Consider the following 27,488-nt stretch of genomic DNA (forward strand, 5'->3'; position numbering starts at 1 on the left):
TGTCAGTCCCTTCTCCCTCCTGGGGAAAAGCCCGCAAGAGCCGCGCGAAGCTTGTGTGTGGCTCTTGGGGGCTTTTCCTGCTTGCCTCCCCCCCTGCACTCGCTCCATAGGACGCACAGACTTTTCCCCTTAGTTTTTAAGACGGAAAAACTGCGTCCTGTGGTGCGAAAAATACTGTATTTATTTTTTATTGAAGATCATTGGTGCTGCTTCCATATTTTGTTAATTCCACCCCCAGCATTGAGATGGGCACAACTTTCTCCACAATATCTCACTTGTACACAGTACTACGGACAAGCGCAAAGCCTCTATGGTTGTAAAGAGGCTGTGGGTCACTGGGAGGAACGCAGCTGCCATTCCACATTTGTTTTCAAAAAACACAGAGAGAGAGAGAGAGACCAAAAAAGAAAAGAAATACACACTGGGGGGGGGGGGAGATGGGACTAATTCTGGAATGAGCGTTCTCTGGAGACCCCTGCCTTTAGGTGCCCCCTTCCCTTTGCCTTCCCTCCCACCCAATATCCAAGCCTTGGCCAGCAGCGGGATCCTGCTTGAGAGAAGTCCCAAAGAGAGGAAACTGATGGCCCCCGTAAGGTGAAGGAAGCAGCCAAGAAGTGGGGCTTCAAGGAATGGCACCTTAAAGAGTCTAGGCTTGGGGGGAGGGGAGAGAGAAGGTTTTTTGGTGGGGGACAAGGAGAAGGAGTTGTAGCTGGTTTGGCAGGTTTCAACAGCACCTGATTCTAGGCCAAAGGAGCGGGGGGGGGGGGGTTATGCAGAACTGTAGAAAGGGGACCCAAAGGGGTCACATGGTCCAAGCCCCTGCGAGGCAATGCCTGGTTAGCTTTTATAAACCTGCTTCTCTCTCTCCGCCTTTTTCACCCACCAGCTAAAGACGAAGCATCCTCAGCAGGCAAAAGACTGCAGTCCCTGTCCCTTAACAAGTAAGCGCCAGCCACAAGAGAGGAGGGAAACTTCCCAGGAACTGTGCCTGGCTGGCGCCTGCTGGGCACTCTTTGAGGGTTCACACACAGAGGGGGCGACGCCGCAGCGTGAAGAGCACGGCCGTGACCGGCGTCCTCTTCCCTCCTAAGAGACACTTGGCAGCAGCGTGTTCATCTTCATCTGGGCACAGAATTCCATGGTGGGGAGGGGTGGGCGGCCAGGGTGGGAATCAGTGGGGTGGGTGGGCAAGCTATTATAATCCTTTGAACGCGGGAGTCGCCAGGGCAGCGATTCTCCCGCACAGCCGCTTCAGGAGGGGGTGCTATAAACCGAACGATTTTGCTGTCTTTCAAATTCGAGATTACCTATCCAGGGGAGCAGGAAAAAGCTGAAGCGATAATGGAGGGGGCGGGGGAAGATACGGCTTCAGCGAGGCCAAAAGAGAGAGGGGAGTGGGATTGGTAGTCTTGGCATGCAGGCGCAAATCCAAAATGCTGGCGCGGGTGCGTGTTTGCGATAGGCACTCGTCTGAAAAATGGCCTGCGGGGTTGGAATGTGGAGCAGCAAAGAAATAAAAACACATTTGGCTCTGGACCGTGTGGCTGTTTTGGTCTTTTTATTTCCACTTTCTACCCTTCTCTCTCCCCATTTTTATTTGTATTTTTTAAAAAAGAAGCCATCCTTAATTTCTTCCCTTCTCCTCTGATAGTGACTTTTTAACTGCGAAAACAAAACACATCCCTGCAAAACCAGAGAACTCTTTTCTTGATTGTGTAACATGTTGGAACAGGTGCAAATTGGAAGCAAAACTTGTATATTTGGCTGAATAAAGTTTAAATTATCGTAAAACGCCTTCCGTGCCTTGTCTTCTGTAGAAGCAACTGTGGCTGGCCTGCCCTGCTGGCGCTGAGGAATGAGTTCCAAAGCCTTCAGTGAAGCGGGACATGGGCCTGCAGAAGCCACTGTGGCTCATGCAAGCTGGGACTGGTGGGAACGAAGGAGCCAACTCTGTCCCCCACTCTTTGCCTAGTCTATTCGAATTGGGCCAGCGCTGCTTCAAACTATGGCAGTGGTCTAGGTCTGAGAAACCCTCTCCATAAAAACATATCTGCAGACAGAAAACTACCCCAGGAAAGAGATGGGGTTGTTCTACTTGGGAGTGAACCCAGTGAAATTATTGGACCTGTTGAGTCCAATTTCAGTGGGTCCACTCTTGAGTAGAACTAGTATTGGCTATCAAGTCAGTGGCGCCATACTAGCCCTCCTGAAAACACGAAGACCAACAACAACAAGTTATTAACTATATTCATAGCAGGAAGCCATCTAGGGAGGCAGCTGCACCTTTGGATGACAAGGGAGTCAAAGGCGTGGCAAGGGAAGAGGAGACTGCTGCAGCAAAGCTGAATGAATTATTGGCATCTGTCTTTACAAAGAAAAGATGAGGCGGATCCCAGTGGCCTGGGGAACAAGGGCAGATAGTGGCATTGAGAGATAATATTCTAGGCCCAACGGGGGGTGGGGGGTGGAGATAAGTGATCAGTCACCGGGTTTAGATGGCAGCCACTTGAGAGTTCTTAAAAAATTCAAATGCGAAACTGCTGAGCTAACAAAAATAGGCAGTTTGTCCTTCATCTCAACCTCCATACATGAGGACTGGAAAGCAGTAAATGTAACACACAATTTTAAAAAGGGGATCCAGGGACAATCTTGGAAATTACAGGCTGGTTAGTTTAATGCCTGTCCCCAGAAAATGGGTGGAAATCATTGCTAAAGATAAAATAACCATTCAATAGGATTTACTTTTAATCAGTTGGAAATGGTTAGGGTTGTGCTGAAGGTCTCTCCTGGTGGTAGGAGAGGGGGAGATAGAAGTTTTGCTATGCTAACTGTGACCAGCATCTCTTTATTGAACACTGTTAACAGTTATCAACCTGTTTTCCACTGGCGACACAGAAAATCTGCCCAACTTGTAGCTGGTGGGATTGTCATTTTGGGTATGTGGGATTGCAGGAATGAAGCAGGTTGTATCGGGTAAGGAAGCAAAAGCTGGTAGTCGGGGGGTCTTCTGCCCTGCCACCCCCCAAGACTCCAGGGAGGCGGAAGCGCTGCAGAGATGAATAATTCTTCAGTCCTTTTCTACTTGATCCGCAGGCCCTTCATAGCAGACTCCAAGCTCTGAAATGAAAACGCAGGTTTGTCAGAAGAAAAATGGCATTCTGGCTGAGGAAAACCTAAAAAGTCATTAAAGGATTGTCAAAACACCCAGAAATGGGCCAAACAGAGCCACTGAAACACCTGCTCCAGGACTAGTTTCCTTGTGAATGGAAAATATTCACAAGGTATTGCTCAGGACCGCAATACCTCAAGGACCGCCTCTCTCCATATGAACCGAACCTCTGAGGCCCTTCTTTGTGTGCCCCCTCCATGAGAGATTTGGCAACACGAAAACGGGGCCTTTTCTGCAGTGGCTCCCTGTCTGTGGAATGCTCTCCCCAGGGAAGCTTGCCTGGCGCCTTCATTATAAACCTTTAGGCATCAGGTGAAAACAACCCTCTTCAACTGGGCCTTTGGCTTGCTGATATTTGAAGCCCTTTCTAATGTGTTGTGGGAGGGGGCGATTATTGGTTTGTTTTGTTCTTTGCATTTTTTAAAAAAGATATTTATTAAGATTTTCAAAATATTACAAAAGAAAAATACAAAAATACAAAATAAAAATAGTTAAAAACAATTCAATCTTTCAATGACTTATCTTTCATTTGCTTATTTCCCGGACCTCCTCCCGCCTCCCTTTTCTGTATTCCAGTTCAGTTTGTTAGTTCAGCAAATCCCTCCCCTCTTTGTTTATCCTAGTCTTCAATCTTAAAATATTGTAACATTAGATTTTTACCTATTAATAGTTCATTTTCTCATATTCCCTTATAACATTACAGCTATAAACCACTTAGTTTCTATCCAACATCATTCTAACATTCATTAATTTTACAATATTTCTGTAGATAGTCTTTAAACTTTTTCCAATCTTCTTCCACCGACTCTTCTCCCTGGTCTCGGATTCTGCCAGTCATTTCTGCCAGTTCCATATAGTCCATCACCTTCATCTGCCATTCTTCCAGAGTGGGTAAATCTTGTGTCTTCCAGTACTTTGCAATAAGTATTCTTGCTGCTGTTGTGGCATACATAAAGTTAGTTCTATCCTTCTTTGGCACCAATTGGCCGACCATGCCCAGGAGAAAGGCCTCTAGTTTCTTCAAGAAGGTATATTTAAATACCTTTTTCATTTCATTATATATCATCTCCCAGAAAGTCTTAATCCTTGGGCACGTCCACCAAAGGTGAAAGAATGTACCTTCAGTTTCTTTACATTTCCAACATTTGTTATTGGGCAAGTGATAGATTTTTGCAAGCTTGACTGGTGTCATGTACCACCTGTAAATCATTTTCATAATATTCACTCTTAAGGCATTACATGCCGTAAATTTCATACCTGTGGTCCACAACTGTTCCCAGTCAGCAAACATAATGTTATGTCCAACATCTTGTGCCCATTTAAACATAGCAGATTTCACCGTTTCATCCTAAGTATTCCATTTCAACAGCAAGTTATACATCTTTGACAAAATCTTAGTTTTAGGTTCTAGCAGTTCTGTTTCTAATTTTGATTTTTCCACCTGGAAGCCAATTTTCTTGTCCAAATTATATGCCTCCATTATCTGATAATAATGAAGCCAGTCTCACACTTTATCTTTTAATTTCTCAAAACTCTGCAGTTTCAATTTGTCTCCTTGTTCCAAAATTTCCCAATATTTCGGCCATTTGGCCTCCATATTGAGCTTTTTCTGAGCCTTTGCTTCCATCGGTGACAACCACCTTGGGGTTTTATTTTCAAGTAAGTCCTTATATCTTATCCAAACATTTAACAATGCTTTCCTAACAATATGGTTTTTAAATGCTTTATGTGCTTTAACCTTGTCATACCACAAATATGCATGCCACCCAAAAACATTATTGAAACCTTCTAAATCCAAAATGTCTGTGTTCTCAAGAAGCAGCCATTCTTTCAGCCAGCAGAATGCTGCTGATTCATAATAAAGTTTAAGGTCTGGCAGGGCAAATCCACCTCTGTCCTTTGCATCAGTTAATATTTTAAATTTTATCCTGGGCTTCTTGCCCTGCCAGACAAATCTAGAAATGTCTCTCTGCCACTTCTTGAAACAGTCCATTTTGTCCAAGATTTGCAATGATTGAAACAAAAATAACATTCTTGGCAATACATTCATCTTTATAACAGCAATTCGACCTAACAAGGAAAGCTTCAAGTTTGACCATTGTTCTTTGCATTTTTTAGCTTGTATGTTTATGTCGTGAACCGCCCTGAGAACTACGGATAAAGGGCAATATAACAACAACAACATCCAGAATTCAAAAACTGCAACTGCTGATTTTGGCCCAAATATTCATTTCTCTTAGTTTTAAACATGGGACGTTGGAAGCTGCCTTATCCCAAGGTGGACCATGTTTTGCACTGTTGCGCTGAAGGATAGCAGCTGTCCAGAGTTTTGGTCAGGGCTCCCAGGGATTGGACGCCCAATACAGTGGGCAAAGGGTCATCAGACAGGAGAGGAATAGTTCCAAGAGCAGGAAGACTGTGTTAAAAGTGGTACGATACTGCTTTATAGTGCAGGTAGGGCCTCAGAGTAGACCCACTGAAATTAATGGAGCAGCAACAGTTATTTAGGTTTCATTGAGTCTGCTTGCAGCAGGACTAACATTGGGAGCAACCCCAGCGGCAAAGAGTATTGTTAGCACAAGGATGGAAGAGTGAGGAAATCCCAACGAAAGAACAACGGCAAGAAAAACTGATGAGTTATGCGGAGATGGCAAAGTTAACACACAAACTGCGTGAGAAGGACAACTGTGACTTTAAGGAAGAATGGGAACTATTTACAAACTACTTAAAAAGACAACAGAAGGATTTTGACTCCTTGGCAGGTTTTGAATAAACATCCACAAATTTCTTAGTAGAACATAGGATAGATAAGATAATGATATGTACAACTTTATAACATGCAGAGAATAATATGTATGAACAAATCAGAGAGGGGAGCTGAGGGAAGTCTTTGGAGGGTGGGAGAGGGAGGGGGTGGGAAATGTAATTGGTTATATTTGATTTATAATTTGATTTGCTAAATTTGCTTAATATTTTTTTTAAAAAATACAAAACAAAACATTGGGCGCAACCCAGAGACCCCAGATGTAGAAAATCCCACACACTTGGCAGTACAAATACCAGCAGTAACAACTGAAACCATTTGGTGCCTTTTCGTGACTCCCCAAACCAGCTGCTTCCCTCTGACTAATGCAAGGCCAGGCCAAAGCCTGAAACCTGACAACTTCAGCAGCTTGCAGTGGAGACAAATCCTACAGGGTGTATTCAAGCCCTGGGGACGTGCCGAAAATAATAGCTTGATCCCAGGCGTGATATATCACGTTGCAATGGGAGCATACATTGTGTATGTCTCATGGCTTCAGATTGCAGGAAGTTTATTTCTTAAAGACTTTGCCAAATTAAAAAAGAAGCAATCCCAAAGGAAGGTAAAGAGTTGGGCATGGGTCCATTTAATTAAACCTCTTAAGGGCTGTTTCCAGAGAGCAGGGGTGGGAAACCTCAGGTGCAGGAGCTGAATGCATCCCTTTGTGGACCTTGAGACTTTCTCCGCAAGCCCCAGGGGTCATCTAGTCCAACCCCCTGCAATGCAGGAATTTCAACCCAAGCATCTGTGACAGGTGGCTATCCAACCTCTGCTTTAAAACTCCAGAGTCCACCACCACTTGAGGGAGCCCGTTCCCACTGTCAAGCAGCTCTTACTCTCAGAAAGTTATTCCTGACCATGGGTAAGCAAACTAAGGCCCGGGGGCCAGATCCAGCCCAATCGTCTTCTAAATCCGGCCTGCAGACGGTCTGGGAAACAGCATGTTTTGACATGAGCGGAATGTGTCCTTTTATTTAAAATGCATCTCTGGGTTATTTGTTTGGCCTGCCTGGTGTTTTTTACATGAGTAGAATGTGTCCTTTTATTTAAAATGCATCTCTGGGTTATTTTGGGGCATAGGAAATCGTTCATTTTATTTTATTTTTCAAAATATAGTCCGGCCCCCCACAAGGTCTGAGGGACACAAGGTCTGAGCTGCATGTGGCCCTGAGAAGGTTGCCTAGAAGGCAATGTGGCCCCTCAGGCTTAAGAAACAATTTCCCATCCTTGCCATTAGGAGGTGATGCTTTTTGTAGTGACCATCCAAAGTCTTCCTCTGGCGCAACTCCTTAGTGAGCATCTTCACATACTAAATGCAAATGGTGTGACCACTAGTCTATTAGGGCAAAAACTGCATCTTCCCCACCCAGCCTTTTTTTGCTTACCTTGATGTCCCATAGGCTCATTCCTCCGTCCATTCCTGTGGTGCAGAACTTGGAGCAGCTGCCTTTCCCACCAGCAATCACAGATATTTGGCTGAAAGGGAAGACAAGACAACTGTGGGTGTTAATTGCCAAACTAGGACTGCTCAAAGCAGAGGGGAAATTGTACGGGACTACAGAGGATGATTGCCAACCTAGCAGTTCAAAAGCACGCCCAAAAGTGCAAGTAGATAAATAGGTACCGCTCCGGTGGGAAGGTAAACGGCGTTTCCATGTGCTGCTCTGGTTTCGGTGTTCGGTTGCACCAGAAGCAGCTTAGTCATGCTAGCCACATGACCCAGAAAAACTGTCTGCGGACAAACGCCAGCACCCTTGGCCTGTAAAGCGAGATGAGCATCACAACCCCAGAGTCGTCTGCAACTGGACTTAACTGTCAGGGGTCCTTTACCTTTTTTTTTACAGAGGACGAAGGGTTGTCAAACCAAAGGCAGGGGATAGTTCTAAGGGTGGGGCCTTTTCCACCATAGCACGCCCCCATTAGGAAATTCTACCCCCAAAGAAGTGAACATGAAAACTTGCTTTGAATTGAGTCACATCTTTTGTCTCTCCAGGGACTCAAGACAGGGATTTCCCCCTGCCCTACTTGGGAGATGCCAAGGATTGGGGCCTTCCTTCTGCATGCAAAGAGGATTTTTTACCACTGAACCACAGCCCAGCTCAGCCAAGATAGTGACCTGGATGAGGTAGGATCTTTTCCCGAGTTACGGGCCTGGCTTACATCAGGAAATTCAGAAATTTGGCTAACAATACAGTCATACCTTGGTTCTTGAACACCTTGTGACTCGAACATTTTGGCCCCCAAATACCGCAAACCCAGAAGTGAGTGTTCCGGTTTGCGAACATTTTTTTGAAGCCGAATGTCCAACGCAGCTGACACGGCTTCCAATTGGGTGCAGGAAGCTTCTGCAGCCAATTAGAAGCTGTGCCTTGGTTGTTGAACATTTTCGGAAGTCGAATGGACTTCCGGAACGGATTCCATTTGAGAACCAAGGTACGGCTGTATAATGGGAAGGTGCATTTTTTATTGCCTACAATGTTTTCAGCAGGCAGCTGAAAGTTGAAACAGAAAGCACCTGCCAATTCTATTGGCAGAAAGTTCCACAGGACTGGGCCAATGACCCTGAAGGATCTTAGTTTCTTGTTGTCAGATGAGCCTCGCCAACTTGGAAAACCAACTAACGACGCTCCTGCAGGCATTTTCAGCAATGGAGCTGGGATGTCAGGGTTCAGGTGGTCCCTGGGGTTCCCTGGACCTCAGTTCTTCAGGGCTTTGTAAATTAATACAAGGACCTTGAACCTGGCTTGGTAGTAAATGGGTAGCCAGGTGTCACATGCTGCTGGGCCAGATGTCCCCTCTAGCAGTCTGGCTGACGCATTTGCACCAGCTGGAGCCTATGCACCAGGTCCAAGGTCAGCCCCACATTACAGTAATCCAGCCTCAAGTTTGCCAGTGCATGGACTAAGGTGGTCAGGCTATCCCTGTCCAGGAACAGCAGTAGCTGGCGAACCAGACAAAGCTGGTAAAAGGCACTGCTAGCCATAGAGGAGTGCCCTCTGGTGTCAAAGATGTATCTTGGAGCACCTCCAATACACGCACTTGCTCCTTCTAGACTCCATCTAGAGCAGGTAAATTGCCTGCCTCCCAAACATGCCATCTACCCAACCTCTGTCCTCCCAGGATTCAAGCAGTTTATGTCTAGTGGCGGACCAACATTTTGGGGGCCCTGAAGCTTGAAGAGTCATGGGGCCCCCTTGGCAACCAGCAACAAGGTCTGGGTAGCCACCATTACCTTCTTGAATGGGGTTGTTCCATGACAGATCACCACACCTTTACAACACCTGAGCTACCAACTCCCAAACTTTGGGGTTGTTGAAACGTAGACAACAAAACATGAATCAATTGGAGATGTGCGACTCAAATTTGGTTTAGTTGCCCTAGAATTTTGCAGCCATGTGGCTCCAGGACGAGAGGCCCTGAAGTTTGGGCTTCCTTCTTTCATACCAGATCTGCCCCATTGCCTGGTGAATTCAGAGAGGATCTCAACAAGAACTGGGGAAGGATGACCCTTCCACTGAACGTACGGAGCTGCCTTCTACCGAGCCAGTCCATGTATCCCAGTGTCATTTGACTGGTCACGGCTTTCCGAAGTCTCAGAACAGGGGAGCTGGGGCAGTCTTTTCCCTGCAGCGGCTGGCGGGTCTCTTAGATCAGGCTGGATCTGGTCTTGCACGCCTGCAGCTGCGGTTCTGCAATGTTATCTTGTTTAATTTGCAGAGGGGCAGAGCCCACGGAAGAACTTACCTGATGCTGTTCTTGTGGAGGGTGTCCAGAGTGGCGTTGCTGGTGGTGTCAGAGCTGGCTTTCTTATCCAGGTTCTGGAAGCGCTCGCGAGCCGTGAGGCCACGCTGGGCGCCCTGCTTGGGGAGGTCCAGCTTCCCCCCGAAACTCAGCGAGCCCTGCTGCTCGTCATAGGTGAACAGCATCGGACAGCAGTCGTGGCCCTGGGGGGAGGCAAGCAGAGGTCAGGGCCTTGGAGGCTTTTCATCAGCAACGTCCACTCCCAAGGGTCCAAAGCGCTCTCAATATTCCTCCCACAACAGCCCTGTAGGGTAGGCCACTAATAAAAATGTACGATAATTATGAGATTACAGTGGTACCTAGGGTTACAGATGCTTCAGGTTACAGACGCTTCAGGTTACAGACTCCGCTAACCCAAAAATAGTACCTCGGGTTAAGAACTTTGCTTCAGGATGAGAACAGAAATCGTGTGGTGGCGGTGCAGTGGCAGCAGGAGGCCCCATTAACTAAAGTGGTACCTCAGGTTAAGAACAGTTTCAGGTTAAGAACAGATCTCCAGAACGTATTAAGTTCTTAACCCGAGATACCACTGTATCTATGTACATGCCACTTTGCAAGGAACAGAATAGAGCAAGTCCCTGGCCCCAAGGGGCTTACAATCTGGATAACACCGCAAGGGGGAGCAACAGAAGACAGGGGAGGAAATTGACCCCGAGGATTAACAGAGATGAAATCTGCAGAATGAGTATGAAGGGTTCCAAATGCACCAGGCATGGCTGACAATATTTTGAAGTTAAGTGAAGGGACAAACATTATTACCATCTAAAGAGGCCAGGGCAGCAGCATTAAGAGAATTCAAGTCAAGAGTCTGAAATTGCCCAACTGCACCACTAGAGGTCATAATACTGTCACTACAAAGATTAGTGGATGCGCTTGTGTGTTGGCTGTAAGCAGTGCTTTTTTTCTGGGGGTACGCAGAGGTATGCATACCCTTAAACATTTTGTGAATCTAAGTTTGGCCTCATTGAGGGGCAGTATTTCAATAGGAGTTGGAAAATGAAAGTACCCCTAAACATTTTATTAGAAAAAAAGCACTGGTTGGAAGAATGCAATTGCCCACTTGCGGACTGTAATAATAATAATAATAATAATAATTTATTATTTATACCCCGCCCATCTGGCTGGGCCTCCCCAGCCACTCTGGGCGGCTTCCATAAAAACCAAAAATACAGTAAAATATCACACGTTAAAAACTTCCCTGAACAGGGCTGCCTTAAGATGTCTCCTGAATGTCAGGTAGTTGTTTATCGCTTTGACATCTGCTGGAAGGGCGTTCCACAGGGCGGGCGCCACTACCGAGAAGGCCCTCTGCCTGGTTCCCTGTAGCTTTGCTTCTCGCAGTGAGGGAACCGCCAGAAGGCCCTCGGCGCTGGACCTCAGCGTCCGGGCAGACTGATGGGGGTGGAGACGCTCCTTCAGGTATACTGGACCGAGGCCGTTTAGGGCTTTAAAGGTCAGCACCAACACTTTGAATTGTGCTCGGAAACGTACTGGGAGCCAATGCAGGTCTTTCAAGACCGGTGTTATATGGTCTCGGCGGCCGCTCCCAGTCACCAGTCTAGCTGCCGCATTCTGGATTAGTTGCAGTTTCCGAGTCACCTTCAAAGGTAGCCCCACGTAGAGTGCATTGCAGTAGTCCAAGCGGGAGATAACCAGAGCATGCACCACTCTGGCGAGACAGTCCGCGGCAGATAGGGTCTCAGCCTGCGTACCAGATGGAGCTTGTAAACAGCTGCCCTGGACACAGATTTGACCTGTGCCTCCATGGACAGCTGTGAGTCCAAAATGACTCCCAGGCTGCGCACCTGGTCCTTCAGGGGCACAGTTACCCCATTCAGGACCAGGGAATCCTCCACACCTGCCCGCCTCCTGTCCCCCAAAAACAGTACTTCTGTCTTGTCAGGATTCAACCTCAATCTGTTAGCCGCCATCCATCCTCCAACCGCCTCCAGACACTCACACAGGACCTTCACCGCCTTCACTGGTTCTGATTTAAAAGAGAGGTAGAGCTGGGTGTCATCCGCATACTGATGAACACCCAGCCCAAACCTCCTGATGATCTCTCCCAGCGGCCGCATGTAGATGTTGAAAAGCATGGGGGAGAGGACAGAACCCTGAGGCACCCCACAAGTGAGAGCCCAGGGGTCTGAACACTCATCCCCCACCACCACTTTCTGAACACGGCCCAGGAGGAAGGAGCGGAACCACTGTATGACAGTGCCCCCAGCTCCCAGCCCCTCAAGACGGTCCAGAAGGATGCTATGGTCGATGGTATCAAACGCCGCTGAGAGATCCAGCAGAACTAGGAAACAGCTCTCACCTTTGTCCCTAGCCCGCCGGAGATCATCAACCAGTGCGACCAAGGCAGTTTCAGTCCCATGATGAGGCCTGAATCCCGACTGGAAGGGATCCAAATGGTCCGCTTCTTCCAGGCATGCCTGGAGTTGTTCGGCAACCGCTCGCTCAATCACCTTGCCCAGGAATGGAAGATTTGAGACTGGGCGATAGTTGGCCATCGTGGCCGCATCTAAAGATGGTTTTTTAAGAAGCGGTTTAATAACCGCCTCTTTCAGCGGGTCTGGGAAGGCTCCCTCACGGAGGGAAGCATTCACCACCCCACGAAGCCCATCGCCCAGTCCTTCCCGGCTAGCTTTTATAAGCCAGGATGGGCAAGGATCCAGGAGACAGGTGGTTGGTTTCACTCGTCCAAGCAGCCTGTCCACATCCTCGGAGGTAACAGATTGAAATTGATCCCACTCAACTTGACTAGACAGAACTCTAGCACTCTCCCGCCCCGGCCCTGCTCCCACGGTGGAGTCTACTTCTTCCCGAATCTGGGCGATTTTATCTGCAAAAAACTTTGCAAAATCATTGCAGGAGAACATGTGGCCCGTACTGGGCCCCGATGTTGCAGGTGGTTCCGCTAAATTGTGAACCACCTGAAAAAGTCTCCTGCTGCTGTTTTCTGCAGATGCAATAGAGGCGGTGAAGAAATTCTTCTTCGCCGTCGCTATCGCCACTTGGTAGGCTCGACGTTGAGCTCTAACCTGTGTCCGGTCAGATTCGGAATGAGTTATCCGCCACCGGCGCTCTAGCCGTCTCAACGATTGTTTCATTGCCCTCAGATCCGTGGAAAACCACGGGGCTGTCCGGGCTCCATGCAATCGGAGAGGGCGCTTCGGAGCCAAACAGTCAATAGCCCTGGTTAACTCCACATTCCAGCGGGCCACCAGGGAATCAGCTGAAAGGCCATCAACATGGGATAGAGCACCCCCTACCACTCTCTGGAAACCATTTGGATCCATTAAGTGGCGGGGGCGGACCATCCGAATTGGTCCCACCTCCCTGCAGAGGGGATGGGTCGCAGAGAAGTCCAGTTGCACCAGGAACTGACACGGTCCAGGCAGGACTATACCACATACCATTGCTCCACATAGGAATGGGGCCCGAATCTTCACTGGGCAAATAAACACTTGGTAAGAGTTATGGTACATGACTTACCGCGGCCACCAGGCTGTTCTCAGTGATGAACGTCACAGCCAGGAGAGGCAGAGTTTCCGTGGACAGGCAGGCCACACTGAAGGGAAGGACGAGGCAAGGGTGGTTAGCACAGATTATCTGCTTTACAGCCCCTTGGTGGCTAGGCCTACCATAAAATTCAGCCCATGTTCTGGGTTCCCACTCCCTATCATTGGGAGATGAGGCTGTGGGTTTGGAGGAGGGACAGAAGAGGAAATTGACCTTGGAGCCAGCCCCTGGCATGCCTAGAAGTTTTGGCGTAAGAGGCAATTGTTCTGTCAACACCTCTCCAACCTGAATAGGCCAAGCTGCCCTCCTCTTACTCGGAGGACAACAACCCAGAAATCCCAGTTGGAGCAATGCTTTCCCTCAGTCCACTGGAGTCAACGACTGCTGAAGCAGACTAAGGACCCTCTAACTGAAGAGACTTCTCTCCCTAGAGGAAGAGGGAACCACGCTGATGGACAGTCTGTGGCTGAAGCAACGTTTGAGCTTTCTCAACCACTGAGCTCTCTGAGGCGCTGTCCAGGGTCCTGCCTCCACCCTGAACCTCTGCCTTGTTTGAAGCATCACATTTCCATTGGGGGCAGACCACACCACTAATTTAAGACCCATTCAATGTGCATGACCTCACCCTAGGAGTTTCCCCCCTCCCACAGCTACCATTCCCATTTTGCCCACAATACACTGGACCCAGGAGGTGATTTCTCACTCTACCGCCCATACAGGAAAGATGTATCTCCCCAGCAGAAAAGGTAAACATTTCAGTGACTCAATGAAGACACCATTTTTTTCTCTTTTGGAAGCCAAAAAGATCAGAAAGAAACTGGACAATATAGCACTGAGCTATAAGGGAGACGCAGAGATCTAAATAGAGACTTTGTATGTGTTTTTTTTTTGGTTCAGATTTGTCAAGGTCAATGGCTAGTACAATGAAGTTATTTGGATGTGGAGATGACCTTTAAAGCCCTAAACGGCCTCGGCCCAGTATACCTGAAGGAGCGTCTCCACCCCCATCGTTCTGCCCGGACATCGAGGTCCAGCTCCGAGGGCCTTCTGGTGGTTCCCTCACTGTGAGAAGCCAAGTTACAGGGAACCAGGCAGAGGGCCTTCCTGGTAGTGGCACCCGCCCTGTGGAACCCCCTCCCACCAGATGTCAAAGAGAAAAACAACTACCAGAGTTTTAGAAGACATCTGAAGGCAGCCCTGTTTAGGGAAGCTTTTAAAGTTTAACAGACTATTTCATTTTAATATTCTGTTGGAAGCCGCCCAGAGTGGCTGGGGAAACCCAGCCAGATGGGCAGGGTACAAATAATAAATTATTATTACCATTCCCAGCACACTTAGTAAGCTACAGAGCCCAGAACTCTTTGTGGGAAGTCGTGTGGGTTTACACAGGGGCTGAACGAGCATGGAGCGGATCTCCTCAGAGTCTCGGGATCAACTCATCCCAAGGAAGCAAAGTCCCTGCAGCCAGCTGGGCCAGGCCGGTTCATGGGAAACTCTGAACCACCACCCAACAGCCCAACTTACGCCATCTTCTTGTTGGCATCCGCAAGGCAGATGGTGCTGTCGTGGCTCACCCATGCCACGCGGCTGCCACTCCCAGAGAAGGAGATGCTGTGGACCCAGCCGCAGCTGCTGCCCGACTCGAACATGAGCTCTCCAAACGGCATCTTGGATCCCCAGGGGGTCGGCGAGGGCCGCTCCTCAACCTCTTTGATGTAAGCAGAGAAGATCCTACAGGGCAGGAGGGAGAGGAGAGGCGGGAGGGAGGGAGGGAGGGGGAAAGCATGTTACTGGAGGGTCTATTAAAGCTAGATAAGGAGCAGATCTGGTCAAGGCCTGGAAGGGAGACTGTCCAACAGGCTTCCCCACCCCACTCCAAACACATCCTGAAGTCACACGTTGGATGCAATCCAGGATATTTGCCTCACCTGCATTTGAAATCGCAGGATCCAGCCGCCAAGAGAACGTTGTTAGGGTGCCAGTCAAGGCTAAGGATTGTCGATCGAATGGGCTTCTTGATATGTTTACAAACCCACCTAGGAGAGGCAGCAAATATGAGGGACAAGACAGTAAGCATAGCAAGCAAGTAAGCAAGCCTTTCTTATTGAAAAACAAAAATAAGTGAAGCAGCAGCTGAGGCTTTGAGCAGTTCACACTCAATGCAGGAAGGGGTCCAATGCAGGCAAAGCTCGATTGGGTCAGGGCCACCAAATTCCATATATAAATCCATTTATAATGGATTGAGATTCCTGCCTTGCAGGGGTGCTTGGACTAGGTTACTGTCCCTCCTAACTCTACAATTCTATGATTCTATTCTTCTTCAGATGGGCAGGGTATAAATAATAATTTATTATTATTCCTCCTCATCCTCCTCCTCCTCCTTGGCAAGACTCACCAGTCATTCTCTTGCTCAAAGTAGCAGATGGAGATGAGCCTCGAGCCGCTGCCGACTGCAAACTTGTTCTCTTTGGGAGACCACTTCACACAGCGAGCAGCGCGGTTGATCCGCAGAATGACCAGCGTCGGCTTCCACACGTTGCCCTTCAGGGTCCACACGTAAGCGTTACGGTCTGTCCCGCAGGTCACGATGCGGTTGCTGTCGGGGGCCCAGTCAATGCCTGCAAAGGACACCATAGATCAGAGGACCAGAAGGCAGGCCTCGATTACAAGGGCTGCTGAATTTAACGACGGATTCATCAACAAATAAAGTGTTTTGTTTTTTTAAAGAAGGCAATGGAACAGTTAGGTAATGTTAGGCATAATGGCCTTACAGGGGTTATGGCTCTTTAGAAAGGTTGTGTGTGTGCCGTTTCGCACACGGGAAGAGGAATCGAAAGGTCCTCACCTGTCACCTGCCCGTTGTGCTCCTTCAGCTCATGGACTTTGCTCCACTTTGTCCCATCTTTCTTGTAGATGTGAACTTCGTGGTTGTTGGGACAGATGGCAAGTTCTGTGAAACAGAAGGCGGGGAAGAGTTTGTGCACATATTGCGTATTTCGAGTTCTGCCAAGCTTTCGGAGGCTGAGGGCACATTTGGGGGGTTTTGGGGGTGTGCCCAGGACACCAGTCACAAATGGTCAGGAAGGACTTTTGCCCTGAGCTGTTAGGTCCCTTCCAGCTCTTCCAAAGTTATTTAGCTCCTGACGCTGCTACAAAACATGTGGTTCTGATTTGCAAATGGGCCATGATTTCAAGGGATGCATCTGCTCATGTGAACTAGCCCTAGGAAAAGGTAGAGAGCAACATCTTCACTTGAGTACTCTACAGCCTCTTCCCAAGTACCCGAGAGCCTCGTTTCTCTTCCCACCTCCCCATATCTGGAAAGGAGAGGCTGCGTAACACACCACACGTTTAAAGCACATGGCTCCCCCCCCCCCAAGAATTGTGGGAACTGTCATTTGATGGTGCTGGGAATCGTGTCTCAGGAAAGGTTAAGCTTTGGTTCCCGGGAATCTCTAGGGAGGAAGCCATGTGGTTTAAATATGCTTCAAGTGTTGTTATGTTTATATTCCTGGGGACAATCATGCAAATTGCAGCAGTTCTTTAAAACCCCACAGCTGGGGAGCAGGAAGTCCTGCTGGCCGCAATCTGCCAGGGCGTTCTGCTGACCCACAAACAATGGCTGTATTCTCTCTCGCCCCCACCACCCCACATCTATTCATGCAATGGGCAATCGCTCACATTCTCTTCTCTTGCAGTTGCTCCCAACCGAGGACTAGATTTGCTGCAAGAACCAGCAATCCAGGTAGTTCCCAATTAGCAGGTCAATTCTGTGTCCAGGGCAGCTGTCTTCCAGCTCCATCTAATATGCGGCCTGAGACCGCACCTGCCCGTGTACTGTCTCGCCAGAGTGGTGCATGCTCTGGTTATCTCCCGCTTGGACTACTGCAATGCGCTCTACGTGGGGCTACCTTTGAAGGTGACCCGGAAGCTACAACTAATCCAGAATGCTGCAGCTAGACTGGTGACTGGGAGCGGCAGCCGAGAACACATAACACCAGTCCCGAAAGATCTACATTGGCTCCCAGTACGTTTCTGAGCACAATTCAAAGTGTTGGTGCTGACCTTTAAAACGGCCTCGGCACAGTATACCTGAAGGAGCGTCTCCACCCCCAGCGTTCAACCCGGACACTGAGGTATAGCTCCAGGGGCCTTCTGGGGGTTCCCTCACTACGAGAAGCGAAGTTACAGGGAACCAGGCAGAGGGCCTTCTCAGTAGTGGCGCCCACCCTGTGGAATGCCCTCCCATCAGATGTCAAAGAAATAAACAACTATCTGACTTTTAGAAGACATCTGAAGGCAGCCCTGTTTATGGAAGTTTTTAATGTTAGATGTTTTATCGTGTTTTTAATATTCTGTTGGGAGCTGCCCAGAGTGGCTTGGGAAACCCAGTCAGATGGGCAGGGTATAAATAATAAATTGTTGTTGCTGTTGTTAAAATTATTAACACTCGCTCCCCCTGCAGCAGGAGGGTGTAACCCCTGTGGTCCTCCACCGGCTGTTGGGACTCGCAACAACCATCAGCCTCAATGGTCAGCAGTTAAAGGATGTTTCTGGAAACAACTGGGGACATTTTGTTCTGACGGGCTTTTCCAGCTGGATGAATGAGTCTCTGACATAGGTACCCATTTCGTGTTGTTTTCAACTTATTTTTCCTGGTTTCAGTGCTTCTGGTTTTTTGCTATTTTTACAATGCATTGCCTTGAGACGCTTGTGTGGAAAGTGATTACTAAAATTAAACAGTCATAATGCAAAAGGAAAGGGCTTACGGGTTCTGTCCTTGTTCCAGGCATGACAGCTGATTGGCTCCAGCAGGAAACTCTGATAAGCCATGGCTTCTCAACCTGTACGGAAAAAACAGTTAATTTTTCCTAAGTAACATATTTCAAAATAGTTAAGGTTAGCTGCAAGTCTTGTGACCCCTTACCTGGGACCAAATCCCTTTGAGCTCAAAAGGGCTTAATTCTGCATAAGTCCTTTTGAGCTCAAAGCTTATAAGATTGCACTGTAAATGTATTTATTTCTTATCCCGCCCTTCCTCCAAGAACCTAAGGAAATGGTCTTCTCTCTACCATCCCTATTCTTTACTCCCTAACAACCATGTGAGGTAGGTCTGCCTGTTTACTAGGAGGAATCTGGACCAAACTGCTGGTGAGTTTTCATGACAATTAAAAAAAATAAAATCGCATCTTGCTGTACATATGTCAAGAACTGGATTTAAGAATGGAAAAATGAGAAATGGAAATTTCCTTACATTCCTAGTGACGAGAGGACTTAAGTCCACTTTAATTGCATGGACCTAAATTTCCCACTACTGTATGTTCCTGAGTCCTTCCTGCTTAAATCCTGGCAGACTGGTACCCTTCGTCTTACACCCAGCGGCCTTTGGCTCAGAACGACTATTGAAAGGGAACAAGGCGGTTCTGATAACCTTTCAAAACAGGAAGCTGGCTTGAAAGAAAGAACAGATTTGAAGGGGCTCCCTCAACGTCAGCTCGTTAACTTTCACTCAGCCAGTTCCTACGGCTTGACCAAGTCAGACTGGCCACCAGGGCAATCAAGGACAGCAATTCATTTCCTTTGGTGATTGTATTAAATAAGCCATATTGGCAGGAGCAGCTACGGTCTAGCATCAGCCTTCCCTAACCTGCTGCTCTCCAGATGTTTTGGATCACAGCTTTCATCAGATGCAGTCCACCACGGGCAAGAGCAAGGGAGAAGAAGAGGAAGAAGAAGAGTTTGGATTTGATATCCCGCTTTATCACTACCCTAAGGAGTCTCAAAGCGGCTCACAATCTCCTTTCCTTTCCTCCCCCACAACAAACACTCTTTGAGGTGAGTGAGGCTGAGAGACTTCACTGAGAAGTGTGACTAGCCCAAGGTGCATGTGGAGGAGTGGGGAATCGAACCCAGTTCACCAGATTACGAGTCCACCACTCTTAACCACTACACCACACTGGCTCTCAAGGGAGGTGGAAGGTTGTAGAATCATAGAATTGTAGAGCTGGAAGCAAAAACATCCCTGACAGTTGGCCATAAACTCCTGCTTAAAAACCTCCAAGGAAGGAGAGTCCACCACCTCCCAAGGGAGACCGTTCCACTGCTGAACAGCTCTTACTACCAGAAAGTTCTTCCTGGTGTTTAGCCGGAATTTCCTTTCTTGTAGCTTGAAGCCATGGGTTCGAGTCCTACCCTCCAGCCTTGTGAAAGGCTGCCTCTCACCGACTGCAACCACAGTGCACTTGTATGTTTGTTTACTCAGGAGTAAACCCTCGCTATCTGCAGTGGGACTTACGGTCCTGTAAAGTACATGTAGGACTACAGCCCGTGTAGTCCTGCTCAGAACGACTTCCGCCCACGAGAATCCTTAACGTGTGTGTATAATTAGAGAAGGAAGGCGGAAAGAGGAAACAGCGGCATCTTGATGAAGAGCAATTTGACAAACGCCATATAAGGCTAGAAACAGACCCGGCAGGAAGCATCAAAAGTGGAATCATAAGAGACAATTCTGTGGGTGGTGTAACACCAGGTCTGGGCTCTTCGACTGGGTTCTGTTCAGTCTTGCTTTGTTCTAGCAAGAGGTTGTCTGACTGTGGCCAGAGGAATGGCGTAAGCTCCAACCAGGTGGTTCACGGAAAGGTTGTGGAAGGGAAAGGAGTCGTAAACCTCCTTCATCAGCCCTCGTGGGAAGGGATGGGGCAGAATTTGCCTGCAGTTCATATTTATAGACAACCTTCGCTAATTCACACTTTCCAAAACAACAGATGAACTGAAACACCACCCTTCCTTCGAAAGTCACACCTCTCTGAATTTTGCAATGCACATCCAAGTAACGTCTACAAAAACGCATACAGTTAATGCACATAATGGTGAACGTATCATACAAAAATGCATTATATGAGGGGAAATTGCTTTGCAAAAATGCAGGTTTGGGGGAGGGAGGAAATGGACTAAAATGCTAGTGAATTTTCATGGGCACTTTTTTAAGAGAAGAAGAAGAACCACAGACTGATATGGAAATGTGGAGAACTGAAGAATGAGAAAGCAAGAAACTGAAATTGGCATATTTGCCACTCCCTGCTTGTGGATGTTTCAGGAAGTGCAGGCCACTGGTGAGTGTGGCAAAAGTCAATGCGGCCAGACACCCCTACCCATCTTTCCTCTGGGCAAGCAAGAGGGATTTTTCCACAGTTCAATGACACATTCCAATCAGGTGAAATCACCAGAGACTGCTGCTGGCAGAGCCAAGTGTGGTTGGTGTCTTTCAGGTGTGCCTTCCTGCCTGTCCTTCCCACATGAGCCCACTAGAGGGCAGCTGGCCAAAGGCCTCCTCACACCTGAACTCAGGTGTAAGCTTAGTTGTTCTGCCTCCACCTGGGCTCAAGCTTGCATGTTTGTAAATTAAGCAAATATTGCAAATACACTTTAATAAATCGCCAGCGGAGCGAGTTTTGCATGAGTTTTTAAAGCTGATAGAGAATTCAGAGTTTCTTCTTCTTTTCTTTATTTTTGTTTCTATGTTTAAAAAATGCTTAGTATTTGATGCTGACTTCTGTATATTGTTGAATATTTCTCAGTATTTCATAAAAATAGTTTTTTTTTAAAAAAAGTCTCAATTGCTCTCCTTCATCTATAGGAGACTCTGCCCTGTAAAACTATGCCCAGAAGTTCTCCTCTACACAAAACAGTGACAAAAGCAGCAACCACTTCTGGGAAAAAAGGAATAATCTTTACACAACTTTATACTAAAGGCATGGTTTGTCTGTCTCCAGTGGGAATTATGACCAACATCTTCCAGGCAGTGAAGTAATCATAGCTGCCAGACAACGAAACGTATAGGGTACAAAATATGATGAAATCTCAACCGTACCCAATCCTAGAGGCTTGTTTGTGTGTAGGTGGAAAGCAGATTTATAGGGAAGGATTCCAACTTCCATCAGCCTCAGCTAGCACATCCAATAAACAGGAAAAGGCTGTGACTCAGCGGTAAAGCAGGTCTCTAGCAGAATGATCCACCCTCAGATGAGTCTCTCCATTGTATCTCTGCATGAGTTGCTGGAGATTCCAATGGACTTGGCTGAGTGTTAGTAGCTGTAAGGAGCAGGGAGCTGCAAGCTGGCTGAGTTCCCCCAGTGTCAGTGCTGGCTTGGATATGCAAAAAGCATGAGTTGCTGATCTCCTTCCAACCAGCCTCCACTGGGGGCAAGTAATTCTCTTACCTTCCTTGGAGGTTTCTAAGCAGAGGCTGGGTGGCCATCTGTCATGGATGCTTTAGTTGAGATTCCTGCATTGCAGGGCGTTGAACTAAGGGTCCCTTCCAACTCTACAATTCTATGATCATCTGATTAATTAGACTGACAACATAATTGACTGCCCTCTAGGAGACTCCTACAGCGTCTCTTCATGAGTCACAGTTCTGGTGGACCCATCTCCCTCCAGTTGAGAGAGAAATACCCAGATCAATAACTGACTCAGAAATACACACACACACACACTCACTCACTCATACCTCGGGTTACAGATGCTTCAGGTTGCACGTTTTCAGGCTGCACACCGCGCCGAACCCGGAAGTACCAGAATGGGTTGCTTCGGCGCTTGCATGCTTCAGCTTGCGCATGTGCAGAAGCACTAAATCGCGCTTTGCGCATGCACGCCAAATCGCAACCCGCGTGTGCACAGACACAGCACTGCGGGTTGCGAACGTGCCTCCTGCATGGATCGGTTAAGTACTTAATTCGTTCCAGAGGTCTGTACTTAACCTGAAACTGTTCTTAACCTGAAGCACCACTTTAGCTAATGGGGCCTCCTGCTGCCACCGGAGCATGATTTCTGTTCTCATCCTGAAGCAAAGTTCTTAACCAGAGGTACTATTTCTGGGTTAGCGAGTCTAACCTGAAGCGTATGTAACCCGAGGTACCACTGTGTGTGTGTGTGTGTGTGTGTGTGTGTGTGTGTGTGTGTGTGTAAAAACAGGCTTCTCTGAAGGCAGGAACTTTCTCCCTTTTGGCTTAATAGAGGACTGCCAACTTTAATGCTGAAAAAAACAGCATACCTCACCTATCAGAAATTTGTGCAACCTTAGTTCTCTCTGGAGCAGAACCCAATTGGGCCACAGTGCCCCCTAGAGGGAAAAATGTCTCCTGTAGCCCCCCCTCTTTTTTTTGCCCCGAAGCATGAAAATTAATCACTTTTTGCCTTTTTTATTCCAGCACACATGCTATTTTTTGCCACATCTCTGCTTGTGATAGAGTTGAGTCAGCGTCTAGCTTTCCCCTACAGAGCTTGTTCACTACAAAAGCACTCAAATGTGTTGGCGCTGAGAACAGAACTTGCACATGGGCACCCAACGCCATGCATTTCCCCATAACTCATTTTTAAAAGAAAGCATGAAAAGACTACACTGGCCACATATTCCAAGTCAAGATGAGCTGGCTGTACATCAAGATAGGAGCAAATAGTTGGGCCTAGGGGAGCCAAGTGCTGCCTTGTATAATGTTAGACTTCCATCTCTCCTAGCCAGCATGGTCAATAGCCAAGGCTGATGGGAGTTGTAGTTCAACGTCTAGAGCAGAGCTTTCCAAACTGTGTGTCACGATATGTTAAGTGTGTTCGGCTGCAGTTTGTAGATATGTCGCACAAACGCTCCCCATGCTCCTCCCGGGGCTGGAAAGGGCTCCGTTCAGCCTCTGGTTTGCTAGTAAAACTGAATGACTATGTCGTAAAATGATGTCTAAAAAGTGTGTCACCAACATGAAAAGTATGGAAAGTTCTGGTCTAGAAGACACCACACCCTGACCCCTATGACAGCCCAATCTCCTGCACCCCTCAAGACCGGCACCCCAAAGAGTCAGTTGAGTTGCCTTCCCTTAAAACAAACCTTTCATAGAGCTTGTGACATTATATTAAATGCTCTAATATGCAAATCCCAGATCCTTAATCTCCGCTAGGCTGTGTACACACTAGATACTTTTAAAGCACATTCAAAATGCATTCCTTCCTGCAAAGAATTCTGGGCACTGTATTTTACCCCGCAGAGTTACCATTCCCAGCAACTCCTTAGCAGACTACAGAGCCCAGAATTCTCTGAAGGAAAGAATGTCTTTTGAATACGCTTTTAAAGTTATAGCATGCACCCGGCAAGCAACAGCAAATATTAAAACAAAAGAATCTCATGGCATCTTAAAGGCTTGCCATAGCCAGTAGATCTACCAAAATTAATAGGCATGCCTCATTCATTTCAACAGGTCTACTCTGAGTAGGGTTTAGCTGGGTAAAACCCTAATTTATTTTTTCTTTTTTTTACCAGGGTGGGGGGTACTTCTGTAGACTAAAATCAACGGCAATACATGAATTACATTACATTTGATGGCTTTGATGACGTGGGCCTCTGCCGCCACTAATATTTTGTCTTTAAAGTGCCACATAGCTTTCTGCTGAGCTACTCCTTCCTTTTTTACTTTTTAAACCCACAGTGCTGAACACACACATTTTTTTTAAGTATCTTGCACGTTGAGGAAGTGGCCCAGCCGCAGCTGAAACACATCAGTCCTTGCTTAGAAATGTAATAATGCCTCTCAGCGAGAAACTGAGCCTGACTTCTCATCCTAATTCAAAGCAACCTTAAACAGGATTGTTTAAAAACACTGGAAGCTGCCTTATCCTAATTCAGACCATTGGTTCCTCCCATAATAATAATAATATTTTTTTATTTATACCCTGCCCATCTGGCTGGGTTTCCCCAGTATCTGGGTTTCCCCAGGTTTCCTAGTGTTGTCTGCACGGACTGGCAGCAGCTCTCCAGGATTAAATACAGGAAATATTTCTCAGCCCCACCTGGAGATGATGGGGAAGGGGAAGAAACCTGCGTGCAAAGCAGATACTCTTCTCCAGATTTTTGTAGGGAATAGACACAAAACGTCAAAAGGCATCCAACACACACACACACAAAAACCCAGGTCTTGCTCGTGGGCATTCACAAGACTTTTCTTTTTCAGAGGGGAGACTATAAATATATAAGTGAGGAGCCGGCTAATTTCACCCTGCAAACGAGAGCAGCATTTTGCCTCATATCTCAGCTTCTGAAAACATGCTAGAAACTAACTTTTTGAGAAAAACGAAAACTGGAAATGGGGAGATTGGTAGGGGGAGCGCAATTGCTTCCTCTTTGCTGCGCGAAAAGCAGCTTTGATTTCAGGAAGAAGCAAAGGGAGGGAAAAACGCCACCAACACCGAGTTTAATAAGAAGTTCTCCCGCTAGGGCGCAGCTCTCTCTCCGAGGGGCGCACCTTGGAGGGGAGCAGTTTTCTTACACCTTCGTTCTCAGGACATTTTGCCCTCGCTTTCTATTTTGACTTCTGTCGTTTCTGCAAGGCTTTTGGAAACCGAAGTCAGCCAAACATAACGATAAAAACTGAGGCGGGGAGAGGGCGGAAGGAGTTTGCCTCGCCCGCGGCGCAAAAATATCCTGGTGGCGCCGAGAGAAGGGAGTCGGGGAAGCGGGGCCGGGGCGGCCTGGAGCCCCGCCAGAAGCAGCAGTAGCAGCAGCAGCTCCCTCCGTCGAAGGAACCGCCGCCGCCACGTCGTGCGGGCATCTTGAGGGAGCCACTTACCTCGACGGCACCCGGAGGCGAACAGGGCGCAAAGCAGCCTGGCCTCTCCTGGCTCCGGGAAAAGGAGGCCCCGGCCGGCCGGCAGCCTGGTTCACAGACTCTGAGGCGTCGACGCGAACCGGCAGCCGCGCTTTTTCCTCTCCTCCTTCTCTGCTCTCTCCGACTTCCCCTTTTCTCCTCAGCTCGAGAGGGAAGGGGGGGGAGGAGAAAATGTGGCCGCCACTTCCTTGCGTGGGTGTGGGGGCCCTGCAGAGAGCGAAGAAAGAGGAGGGAGAGAGAGAAAAATGCGCCTTTTCCCTTCCAGAGACGAGAGGAGAAAAAGCCCGCAGGCCCGAAGCTCACGCTTTGCGAAAAATAAATCCCAAGTTTTGCCTGAGAGAGGAGGAGAGCATGGCTTGGGCTCTTTAAGCCAGTGTTTCTCAAACTTGGGTTCCTGTTGTTGGACTACAATTCCCATCATCCCTAACTAGTAGGACAAGCGGTCAGGGATGGTGGGAGTTGTAGTCCAACGACACCTGGGGACCCAAGTTTGAGAAGCACTCACGCAGCGGTCCTCAACCTGTGGTTCCCCCAGATGTTGGACTACAACTCCCATCATCCCTGAGCTCTGGCCTTGCTAGGTAGGGGTGGTGGGAGTTGTAGTTCAACAACATCTGGGGACCCACAGGTTGAGAAAGGCTGGCTTAAGCTCTTTGAAGAGTCCACACGCCTACAGCTGAAAGCACACGGTTTCCACCAAAGAATTGCCAGGAATTGTCGTTGAATGGGTGCTGGGAATTGTTGCTCAGCGCAGGAGGCAAACTAGAGTTCCCGGGATTTGTTGGGCCAGGGGGTGGGGTGGAGAGAGGTTTGCATTTTTTTTAATTGATCTCTTACAACAGATGTGCCGCTTGACCGTAGAAAACCTCAAAGCAGATTACAAATAAATAAATAAATAAATACGAAGCCGTAAAATGATCACTGCAGTCAATAATTGCATAACGCAGAAAGTTAAAACCGCAATAGAATAGAGCAAAATGAATTGAAACGCATACAGACTTTCTAACCGTCTGGGTAGGCTTGTCTAAATAAGAACATCTTCCGCAGGCACTGAAAGTATGTGCTTCAAATGCGCAATGTACTGTGTACATTCTGTGTACTTTAAATGTGCACATTTACTCTGCCCTCCCACCCACTGGTTTGGGATGTGGTGTACACATGGCTCAGATATCTAGCCTGTTTCTTCTTAGGGAAATACTGTGCCTGGTTTCTCCGCAAAACCAGGTTCAATCCAAATTGAGACGAAGGATAACCTTGCTACAGTTAATTTTAAATTATTTTTTACTCTGCTGCATTGTACACAGCCTAAGGCTGCATACACACCTTAGAGTTAAAGCACACACACACACACCCCAAGATTACTGAGAACTATAGTTTACCTCTCACGGCGCTGCAGATCCCAGCACCTGGAAACTAGAGTCCCCTTTTAATGTATGGTAATGTACACAACCTAAACATCATAAAGGAATTGGCTGGCTGCTTACACATTGCTATGGCAGCCAGGAGGATATTGGTTATTTGGTGGGAGAGGAAAGAGATGGGGACTCTGTGGAACATGGTCTCCTTCAGTCATGGGCTCCTTCAGTCATGGGCTCAGTGAAACTGGGTTGCGCATCTCCAAATTGAGTTGGCCCCAGATGTGAATCGCAGTCGCTCTGGAATCTGCTCCCTACAGCAACTACTTTGTATTTTTGATAAGGCCAGTGTGACGTTAACATATATGAGAGAGTGCTGGAGGGGAAATAGTTAAATAGGTTGCACAGACAGGACCCAGGGGGTGGAGTCAGTGGGTCTATAAAACTAGTTCTGGGAGGAGTTCGTTGGGAGTTGAGGGTGGGTAGTTGGTTGGATTGCGTGGGTTGGCTGGTTGGGAAAGGCAGTTGGCAATAGACAGTTAGGGCAGTTGGTCCTTGAGTGTGGGGGAGAGGTAGCAGAGATAGAGAGAGGAACATAAGACTAAGAAAGTAAAGAGGAACACCGTTTGGAATGCTGTAAAAGTTTTGTTTTATGTCTGAAATAAAATACAGTCATCTTTATGAATTGAAAAGCTGACTAAGACTGAAGTGATTTTACCAGGGAGGACCTGGTTGGTGGCAGCGGATTAGTGGTGTACGGGTCAATAGTCCGTGAAATGACCGGGGGCTCCTTATGAACGCCACAGCCAGTCCTACCCAGATTCCCCATACAAGTTTTATCTCAGGTGATATACTGCGCAACAACAACCCAACAGAGCCAACGACTAGGCTGACCGCTTACACATCCCCCCGAAAAGGAGGCACAATTTTGTACAAAATGGGCATGTACTAATTTACAGGTGTGTGGATGCAAATTTAGAAATAATTGGTATACTCTGAATGGAGAAAATAATCGCAGCCCATTGCAAGACCAGATAAGCCCTTCAATCAGAGAGGCGGGGAATGTTATATCTGGGGGCCATCTATCTAGCCTTTGGGAGACACTCCGGGACACCCTGTTAATTGACCCTGCCTCACACCCTCCTTGAGTATATATGCCCAGCTGGAATGTATCTTTTAATTAT

At 47.7% G+C, this 27,488-nt stretch overlaps 3 protein-coding genes across 9 annotated transcripts in view; 1 reads left to right on the plus strand and 2 right to left on the minus strand.

Annotated features, from left to right (window-relative positions):
- Positions 1 to 1,791, plus strand: part of PDAP1 (PDGFA associated protein 1) — a 20,365-nt gene extending 18,574 nt beyond the window's left edge. The window contains exon 6 of the mRNA XM_081169777.1: positions 887 to 1,791. Coding sequence (XP_081025903.1) covers positions 887 to 945 — 59 coding nt within the window. The 3' untranslated portion in view covers positions 946 to 1,791. The remainder of the gene's footprint in view (positions 1 to 886) is intronic.
- The window catches only part of BUD31 (BUD31 homolog), an 83,253-nt gene that overhangs the window by 23,223 nt on the left and 32,542 nt on the right, over positions 1 to 27,488 (minus strand). The gene's annotated exons all lie outside the window — the stretch shown is intronic.
- Positions 1,542 to 27,488, minus strand: part of ARPC1B (actin related protein 2/3 complex subunit 1B) — a 27,802-nt gene continuing 1,855 nt past the window's right edge. For 4 of the 7 annotated variants that reach the window (XM_081169682.1, XM_081169680.1, XM_081169681.1 and 1 more), the window contains 9 exons: positions 18,071 to 18,145; positions 16,147 to 16,251; positions 15,697 to 15,919; positions 15,230 to 15,337; positions 14,826 to 15,032; positions 13,275 to 13,350; positions 9,717 to 9,916; positions 7,358 to 7,448; positions 1,542 to 3,117 (listed from right to left, as the gene is read on the minus strand). In XM_081169682.1, the coding sequence (XP_081025808.1) occupies positions 3,079 to 3,117; positions 7,358 to 7,448; positions 9,717 to 9,916; positions 13,275 to 13,350; positions 14,826 to 15,032; positions 15,230 to 15,337; positions 15,697 to 15,919; positions 16,147 to 16,251; positions 18,071 to 18,134 (1,113 nt within the window). In that variant the 5' untranslated portion in view covers positions 18,135 to 18,145 and the 3' untranslated portion in view covers positions 1,542 to 3,078. Of the gene's footprint in view, positions 3,118 to 7,357; positions 7,449 to 9,716; positions 9,917 to 13,274; positions 13,351 to 14,825; positions 15,033 to 15,229; positions 15,338 to 15,696; positions 15,920 to 16,146; positions 16,252 to 18,070; positions 18,146 to 24,910; positions 25,145 to 26,328; positions 26,354 to 26,433; positions 26,762 to 27,488 lie in introns of those variants that run through there. The other 3 variants (XM_081169685.1, XM_081169683.1, XM_081169679.1) reach the window with 3 other exon arrangements.

The sequence above is a fragment of the Podarcis bocagei genome, assembly GCF_964188305.1.
Source record: "Podarcis bocagei genome assembly, chromosome: 14".
NCBI classification, from domain to species: Eukaryota; Metazoa; Chordata; class Lepidosauria; order Squamata; family Lacertidae; genus Podarcis; species Podarcis bocagei.